The 10086-nt window shown below is 38.5% G+C and overlaps 1 protein-coding gene across 1 annotated transcript in view; it reads left to right on the top strand.

The window, feature by feature from the left end:
* Positions 1-3644: 3644 nt before the first annotated feature.
* Positions 3645-10086, top strand: part of fgf10b (fibroblast growth factor 10b) — a 15669-nt gene continuing 9227 nt past the window's right edge. The window contains exon 1 of the mRNA XM_065250050.1: positions 3645-4428. Within this exon, the coding sequence (XP_065106122.1) occupies positions 4134-4428 (295 nt within the window). The 5' untranslated portion in view covers positions 3645-4133. The remainder of the gene's footprint in view (positions 4429-10086) is intronic.

The following is a 10086-nucleotide window of genomic DNA, read 5'->3' as shown; positions in this document are numbered from 1 at the left end:
TAACAAGCAACAATGTGTCGGCTCCACTAAAAATAAAGGGGAAAAGAAATTAAATAATCAGTTTGATCAGAAATCCAAATAACTTTTGAAAGAGTAATATTTCTAAAGAAAGACATTTAAATCGAAGGGATGCATCTGTGCTTGTGTGTGTGTGCGCGCTCCTCGGCTGCAGCGCGAGAGAGCAAAAACAAAACCAACGCAAACAGAGCAAAACTATTCTGGGGTGCATTTCCCAAAAGCATCGTTAGCCAACTACTGTCGTAAGCTTCGTCGTTACTGACAAAGTTCAAGATTTTGTGTTTCCCGAAGCCATAGTTCAAACGAACATTCGCAAGCTGCATCGCAAACTTTTGTAGTTTGAATGACAGCTCTTCACCTGTGATTAAAAGCATAGTTCCTTGTTATTATAATATGTAGACTTACGTTGATCATGCTTTTGTAAGTTTGTAATCATAATTAAAGCACTGCATTTGAAAACTGCACATGTGTACAGTCCTACAAACTTTAATGCTGCGTTTATGCTGCGTTCAGACCAGCCGGGGTAGAAGTGTCAGGCGTAGGGGTGCAACGATTAACCGTGCAAATGCGCGAATGAATTTGAACGAATTACGGTAAAATCCCGGCACATCCGAATGCCAGGGGGCGCTCTCGTGCAGAAAATTTCTTTGTGCCACAGAAGAAGTAGCATTACAAACACTATTCCAGGAAATGTCTACAGGAATATTTATATCACTGTTCTTCAAATTGTTTTCATGATAATAAAGAATATTTTGAATGATTTTTATTTAACGAGTGTTGCTTTTTTAAATGCAGGTTATAAACGACTCCAACTCATAATGATTATAGATTGATAAGGACTTGACCAAATGCCGTAGTACACGCACAAGCTGTGCATGAAACACAAAATCGCAGCCTTGTGATTCAGAATCGATTTCAGACAGGCATTTTTAATGGGGACCACGATTAAATCGTTACATCCCTAGTCAGGCGCGAGTGATTTCAAGCTTAAGTCAATGTAAAGAAGCGTTTAGCGCGAATTGAGTGTTGCCGCGGGAGACGCGCGAGTTGAAAATTTTGGAATTGTGGCGGAAAAACGTGCCGCGTTAACCAATCAGGAGCTTGCTCTAGTAGTGACGTGATTACTGGAAGCGAGTGATTTCAATGTTAAGCCAATGTGAAGACGTGTTGATGCGCATCTGGAGGTCTCGCGCCGCAAATGAGGCATTTAGCGCGGCAGAGGTGTCTAGTTCGCACGAATGCCGCAAATTGAGGGAGACGCGCGAGTTGAATAATTGGAACTTTGGCGGAAAAACACGTCCCATTATCCAATCAGGAGCTTGCTCTAGTAGTGACGTGATTACTGGAAGCGAGTGATTTCAATGTTAAGCCAATGTGAAGACGTGTTGATGCGCATCTGGAGGTCTCGCGCCGCAAATGAGGCATTTAGCGCGGCAGAGGTGTCTAGTTCACACGAATGCCGCAAATTGAGGGAGACGCGCGAGTTGAATAATTGGAACTTTGGCGGAAAAACACGTCCCATTATCCAATCAGGAGCTTGCTCTAGTAGTGACGTGATTACTGGAAGCGAGTGATTTCAATGTTAAGCCAATGTGAAGACGTGTTGATGCGCATCTGGAGGTCTCGCGCCGCAAATGAGGCATTTAGCGCGGCAGAGGTGTCTAGTTCGCACGAATGCCGCAAATTGAGGGAGACGCGCGAGTTGAATAATTGGAACTTTGGCGGAAAAACACGTCCCATTAACCAATCAGGAGCTTGCTCTAGTAGTGACTAGTAGTGATTAGAGGAAGCAAGCGGAGTCGCAGAAGCCTACCATGACGCGAATTTCCACGTGAATGTCTCGATGACTAGAATTTCAAGCGTGGTTTTCACGTGCGAATGATGCGCGTAGACTAGACGCGGTAGACGCGAATTTGACGCCTCAAACGTGGCTGGTGTGAACCCACAGTAGGACCCTGGGGAATCCTTGGGAGGAGTGACATAAGAGGGAACTTGTGCATGAATTAAATATCTTAAAAAAACAGATAACTAAATCACGATAACAAAATCAGTCGTCCGGTGCAATATACAATTTTTACAGCAGTAATGACATTAAATTGATTGGAACGGATTAATAAGTACTCCACCTCCCACGTGACATCATCAACTATGTTGTTGAACCAACATGGTTCAAACCACGAATTTGCGATAAAGTTACTATGTTTTCGGGAAACAGTCGTGACAAGGTAGTTAGTTTCTCCAACTATGCATCGTACTATTATGGTTCAGCAGTGAGTTGCGTTGTTGTTCGGGAAACGCACCCCAGATTGAAACACCCCTTTATCACCTTCAGTATGGACAGACAAATCGCCTGTCACTGGAATCATATTGCATTGCATCTAATCAGGACACTGTGTGAAAATGTGCAATACTTTTGGGCAAATCCCACATACCACTTTTTGTCTGATGCTGGTGAAATAATTTGCTGTCCATTCTGTGTTAAACACACAATATTATGAGTTTATCTTTTATTTTGTTGCAATGCTCATTTTTCACTCGCAGTAGCTTTTGTGCCCCCTGGAGCTGGTGATGCCCTAGGTGATCGCCTAGTTCGCCTAAGCCTAGAAACTGCCATGATGTACACTGCCAGAAAAAATGGTCATTAAATGGTCTCTAGCTGTCACTGGGGCAGTACTCTTTATAAAGGTCCTAATAGTTCATATTTAGGTACAGATTTGGTATTTTTGAGGTACTAATATAAACTCTTACTGTGGGTCACACCAGCCGCGTTTGAGGCTTCAAATTCGCGTCTACCGTGTCTAGTTTGCCACATAATGTGGAAATTCGCGTCATGTGAGGGACTTTTGGAACTCCGCTTGCTTTATGTAATCACGTCACTACTAGTGGAAGCTCCTGATTGGTTAAAGCGGCGCATTTTTCCGCCAAAGTTCAAATTTTTCAACTCACACGTTTTCCCGTGACAACACTCAATTCGCACCATCTACCGCGCCGCGCAAAACGCCTCATTCGCACCGCAAGACCTCCAGACGCGCGACAACGTGTCTTCACATTGTCTTAACATTGAAATCAATCGCGCTTGACGCCTCTACCGCGGCTGGTGTGAACGCAGCATTAGGGGCAGTTTCCCGGACAGGGATTAGCTTAAGCCAGGACTAGGCCTTTGTTAAATTAGGATATTTAAGTAATTTTTAAAAGCATAATTTATAAAGAAACACTACTGGTGTGCATCTTTAGACACAGCACTCGCACTGGTATATTTTCAGATATGTCAGAGCAAGTTTTATAATCTTAAAGTGTAAAGACCTAAAAATGTTGTAAATTTTTTATAAGGGGTGTCTGTGGTTCTGATAAAATATTAGTACAGAAACACACAGACATCCAACAGAATTACAACAACTAATGTGTAGCAGAAGCGAGTCAAGTAAAACAAATGGGTCAGATTGGCAACCTCAACTTTTTACTCAATTTACTTTGTACTGAAGAAACTCTTTTTATATATGAATTTTGTCCAGATTAAAGTAAAGAATAAAAAACATAACAAAAATGTAGAAACCTAAAGCTTCTTATCTTCAGATGAGACCAATCAAAGCTGCCCTCTGGTTAGGTTTTCAGCGTCTGTGCTCTTTTCCCAGTCCATTATCAAAAAGTTTCAGATAACAGTCATTCACAAAAGCCCTATCAGACGTACGCTGTACCTACAGACCACAGACAGAGGGAATTCTGGGGGGGACGCAGCGAGGAGGGGCGAAAACTGTGTGTGAGAATGGAGGAAGGGACTACGAATGACAGACAGGATTAGGGAGGAGTGAGAAATGCGGAGAGAAACAGAACAACTATGACCTTACCAGAGATCACATCAGGAGAAACCAAACCAGGAACCGGATCATTTTGACATTCACCTATGGACTATTTCAACAGTTTTCCCTGGAAATACAAGAGGAATACAACTACAATGATTACATTTCCCTTTTGGGATTAATAAGGTTCCTATCTGTCTAATGAGAAGTTCACAGACTTTTATTTTCACCAAATTCAGGTTCTCTAGTGAATGACAGAATCAAATTTGGAGATCTTTTGGGAGGGCATCCATGCACATTTCATAAGCAGCATGTCCCATGAGGAATACCATGAGATGGACAGTGAGTAACGGTGTGTCTGGATGCTGGACGGGGTGTGTTGTCTATCTTCTGGCTGTTTTCGTGATCCTCTCGTCCAGTGTCAACTGTCATCGCGGCTCATGGCGGGCGCACCGGGTCGCCAACTCCACCACCTCTGGGAGGCACGCGCGCAGCTACGTTCACCTGCAGGGCGACGTACGCCAGAGGAAACTTTACTCCTTCCAGAAGTTCTTCCTTAGGATTGGGAAAGACGGGAGAGTCAACGGCACCAAGAGCAAAGACGATCCTTACAGTGAGTTATATATATGAGAAAGGGAAGGGGGTTTAAAGTGTCCCACTTTGTTATATGCAAAATAGTATAGTTATATATTATACTATTATATGCAAAAATCAACCTGATGTGAAATAAATTTAGTTTATAAACTTAACTTATTTTGATTTGTATCTGGATTTTTCTCTTCAATTTCCCCTTAAAAAAAAATACAGCATGAGGTTGAAACAACTTGGTTTTGCAAGTCAATTAAACCTACTATTTTAAGCTTTGGCTTGTGAAAAGGGGACTTTATAAGTAACTTATAAAATCATGAAATTGTTTAACTTAATTTTTTAAGTTTAAGTAACATAAAATATATGTTGATTTGACAAAAATGCTGTTGTGCAAATTACTTTAGATATTTTATAAACTTAAATTGTTCACCTTAAGTGAAACTAAAGTAAAATTTTAAGTTGAAAAAAACGTAAAATGTTTAAGTTTTACCAATTGAAGTAAATTTTAAAAATGTGATCCAACTTTTCACGTTTTACAGTGTAGGATCGACATTGTTTTGAAAGATATGATTCATGCTTATAATATAAAAATATGTGATGTGATTAGATGAGATATATGATATGATACAATTATACAAAGATAGGCTTGAAACGTGTCAAATAAATCATTTAAAAGTACATAAATTATTCTGGTCACACTTTTTAAGATCCAATTCCCACTATTAACTAACTATTAACTACTTTTGCTTTAATATACTCCTAATTACTGCTTATTAATACTTAGTAGTCGTGACGTTTAAGTATTGGTAATTGATTATAATATTGAACAAATTGAATAAAATTAATGCTAATAACCAACCAGTTAATAGTGAGAATTGTAAACTACACCAGAGTGTAACCATTATTCTTATTAAATCACAAAGTGAGAAGGATACATAAAAAACATATAACCTTAGACTTTACATTTTGATGTTAAATCCTCTATTTTATTATTTAGGGGAGAACGGGGTAAGTTGTCACACTGTTCATAACTTCAACACTAGAGGCTCTATCTTAAAAATCAAATAGTCACTTTGTGTGACGACTTCTTCTATAGTCAACTTCGTGTTCACATGTGGTCAAGATCGCTCTAATCTGACATTAGCATAATTTTCTTATTTTGTGGCTTAAAAATAAAAATAAATGCACATTATATTTTATGCAATACATCTTAGTTAGGTATAAATGTTAAACATTATTATTTTGCACAAAATAGAGGAGACAATAACGTGTCTTTTGATACTTTAGCTGACGTGCTATGTTGAGTTAACCCTGAGATTTAGCCAACATTAGCACACATGTCAGTTTGGGGCAAGTTGTCTAGTGACTTTGTGGCAAGTCGTCAAATCTTTTAACACTGGAAATAAGTCACTTTGCAAACTTTTTATCATAGATTTACAGTAGGATGAGCAGTCCGTTTATTTAAATACGAATATATGTGAAAATATTTAAATGAAAGTAATGAAAGTCTGTCTGAATGCACATTATCTGTTAAGCATTATAGATGTCAATACTTTTTTACAAGCGAGTTATTTTAAATTGTTACCAATTTATGTTAGGCATGAAATGAGAGCTAAACACCTGTGTATGAACTAGGCATGCAGAGCTCGATCTTAATGAATAAAAATACCCCATAAATGAAATTAGTTGCTTCAATAAAACAAGCAAAATTAATGAGCCATTTGAGGAATTGTGCCATGGGGTGTAAACTCTGCTTTTGAATGCATAATCGTCTCCTGACACCCAGAAATCTGAGAGCAATTAAACCTCATACACCTCGCACACATATATACAGGTAAAGATATTCTTAAAGGGTTATGTTGTTATATTTGTATCTTCTGTTTTAAAGTGGGTCAGTGAGATGCCGAATGTGTTTTGCTGTTGTTTTGTTAATTGGCCGTGACTCATATGGTGCCCATGTGCAGATAAGAGTCTTCCTGTTTCCTCTGTGTGTGTCTGTCTGTGTTTTGACATCCCTTCCTTTTAGGCCATTGGGGGGTTTATGTCTCCTCAGACGTGTGTGACTTTTTATGTTATGGTGCTTGAAAGCAAACTTAAGTTTTAATATTAATAAGGATCAAAAATATAGACGTTTCCTTATGTCTACTGCTGCTCAGATTGCACTCTTGAGAAGAAGCGGAGCTAAACAATATCTCAAACTATGCTCAGATATGGTCTAAAAAGTTCAAATATGAAGTACAAGATTAAAATGATCTGAATTGTGCATTTCATGCATTTTACGTTCATTCTTTTATGCTTTATGTTGTTTGTCAACAATTGTTTTATTGATTACCTATTTAAGGAGACACATCTTAGACATTAATACTAAAATCAAGCAGAACACTTAACACAGAAACAATTGAACTTATGTGTAATCTACTGTAAGGATTGTGTTATCACTGTGTGTTTGAGACTGTGATTGTGTAGACATGCAATCAAATCCTGAGAGGTGATCAGGCGTCGAGAGGAAACGTCTGTCAGATGTGTGTCAGTTTCCTACTGATAGTCTCATCTCTGATAACATCACACACACACTGTGAAAATCTATACTCACTGCTTAACCTAAACATAATCAACTATTACTCGGGCGTTGGCTTAGTGATCCTGTAACTCTCATAACTTGGACTAGTTACCTAGCAACTGGATAGCAACGACTTAGCAATCACCAGAATACACTGGTTGCGTCCGAAACCTCACTTGTTGCCTCGCTGCCTCATGAAGCAATGACTTCGGCGGCACGAAGGCCGGCAACTCCGGGAAACGCATTCGGACATCCTTCATAGGCAGCATAATTGAATTCCGCCATTTAATTTTCTCTAACTTGCATAGGCTCGACCGATCACATTCCCAGCGTGCGCCCACGCATAGACATGTGGGACGATGAAGGTATCTCAGCAGTCAGGAAGTAAAGCAAACATTAGATTTGGACGTGCCTTGATGCCTTCCTGCCTTGGAACGCTGCCTCCGAAGGCAGCATTTCAGAGATTTCGGACGCAACCACTTTCATAGAATACTGTAGATGGTTACATCGGACGCACGTGCGTTGTTGCGATTACGCTTATGGACGGAACTTAACTTTTGGTCTCCCTACGTTTAATGGTCTGACTAGTGGCTAAATTGAACTCTGGAACAAATACCTTGTTGAAAATAAAAAAAAATTCGGTTTTCTAAAGACAAAGGGAGACGGCGATCATGTCACCGTTAAGTAAAGGGAGGTTTGGCAGCCGATTTGTAGTTAACATTGTATACATTATATAATACACATTTTACAGTAACGTTAGCTCAGTGTAGTTTTTGATACGCTTTAGCTATGATTTGAACTAAGATAACGTACTTGTTGTTAATTTTGCTTTTTATCAGAAATAAACTACTCTAAAAGGACTCTGTTGTTATCAATTCTTGGGGAGTTAACCGGACATCATTTTATGTATTGCTTTGTATTTTTTTTCCCCATTTTTAAATCATTGTTGCTTGAGGTTGGGGTTAGATTTGGGGTTTGGGTTAGGGGGCCCTATTTTAACGATCTAAGCGCATTGTTTAAAGCGCACAGCGCAACGTCTAAATGGGCGTGTCCTAATCCACTTTTGCTAATTTAACGACGGGAAAAATGGTTTGTGCGCCGAGCGCATGGTCGAAAAGGGTTGGTCCTATTGTAATGGGAGTATTTTGGGCGTAACGTGCAGTAAACCAATGAGAGACTCAGCTCTCATCACCTTTAAAAGCAAGTTGCGCTGGCGCTATGTCTAATCCCTATTTAGATGAAGAACTTTGTAAACTGAAAAACTAAGTGGAGGAAGAAGATCCCCAGTTTAAGATTAATGTTAAATAATTGTGTTGTTTTTCACTTGTATTGAAATTGTTAATTTTTTATTAAAACCTTTAAAACCCGTTTTCTTTTAGTCACGGAAGTAAAAAGCAGGCTTGTAATTGCTGTAAATGTATGGCTATCCAATATCATCAAAACATAATTTACAAGTATGTAAGATAAGGTTTGTACTCTAAAAATATTTTATTTGTAACAAACAGGAGATAAAGAATTTACAAACGGCTCTCCGCGCGTTTCAGCACTTTGGACAGCGGTCTTTTACATTCAATCCTTTAATCTTTCATATCTAAAAGCATTTTTGTGCTGCTGCGCATTCATGTACTTTGTGATAAGCAAAACCGCGTTGTCCTCCCGTTTATAGGCGCATTTTACTAATGCACTCTTTAAATAACATAAAACATATTGCGCCATTGACTTTAGACTTTAGAGCAGGTTTTTGTTGGTCAATGGCGTAGTCTATTTTAGTTGCCTCAAAATAGCAATGCGCCAACAATGCGCCTGAACACACCTCGTTTTCAGACCAGAACGCCCATGGGTGCAAAAGGGGGCGCAAATGCATTTGCTATTTAAACAACGTGGCGCTAAACGTGAAAATTAGGGTGGAAACTTGCGAAAGACACTTGCGTCGCGCATTGCGCTGCATTGCGCCGGGTGTAAGATAGAGCCCAGGATGTACTTTTATGTATTGGTTTCTACATGTTTTTCTTCCGCTTTTAAAACTATTCTTCTGCTTGTAGAACTATTCTATATTTCAGTGTAACTTTTTTGTGGTCCAGGGTCACGTATATAGACAGTTTCAGCAGTAACAACATAAACAAATGGCTTTCGTGGTACAAATGTAACTTCCGAATAAAAGTCGTGTTCAAGTCATGCAAATTTGATTAATTTATTTGTGTCCATGGCACAAAATTCAGCTTTTTTATGTCTTTTTAGTGACTGCAAATTTCTATAAATAGTTTATTGTTTCCATGGCACGACTTTCTTTTTCGTCTCATTGTTTTTTCCTATTTTTTTACCATTGTCGCCTGGCGTTGGGGTTAGAGTTGGGGTTTGCATTACGATTTATTAAAATGTAACAGAAAGTGATTCTAACCCCAACCCAAAGCAACAATGGTAAGAACATAGGAAAAAACTATGAGAAAACAGAAACATGGCCACAAGAAACTATTTATAGAAATTTGTGCGAGTGTCACGAAAAAGACATTTGTGCTCAAGGCAAGAGAAAAAGCTGAATTTCGTGCCATGGACATCAATTTGTATCAATTAATAAAATTTTGCGTGACTATAACACAACTTTCCGTGAGATCAGTCTGTAACCAGAACTTACGTTTGTACTACGAAAGCCGTTTGTTTATGTTGTTTCTGCTGAAATCTTCTATATATGTGACCCTGGGCCACAAAACCTAAGTCACACTGATATACTTGTAGCATTAGCCAACAATACATCATTTGGCTAAAAATTATTTAAAAAAATGATGCCAAAAATTCTTAGGATATTTAGTAAAGATCATTTTCCATGAAGATATTTTTGTACATTTCCTACCATAAATATTTAAAAAATGTATTTATCAATAGTAATATGTTTTGCTAATGACTTCATTTGGACAACTTTAAAGATGATTTTATCAATATTTAGATTTTTTGCATCCTCATATTCAGTGTTGGGGAAAGTTACTTTTAAAAGTAGTGGATTACAATATTAAATTACTTCCGAAAAAGTTGCTAATTGCATTAGTTAGTTACTTTTCATGGACTTTTTAGTTACTTTTGCGTTACTTTTTCTTAGCTGAGGCTTGATCTCTTTCAGGACCTGCAGGT

The sequence above is a fragment of the Paramisgurnus dabryanus genome, chromosome 5, assembly GCF_030506205.2.
Source record: "Paramisgurnus dabryanus chromosome 5, PD_genome_1.1, whole genome shotgun sequence".
NCBI classification, from domain to species: Eukaryota; Metazoa; Chordata; class Actinopteri; order Cypriniformes; family Cobitidae; genus Paramisgurnus; species Paramisgurnus dabryanus.
The sequence above is the reverse complement of the archived record's forward strand: the minus strand, read 5'-3'. Positions and strand labels throughout refer to the sequence as shown.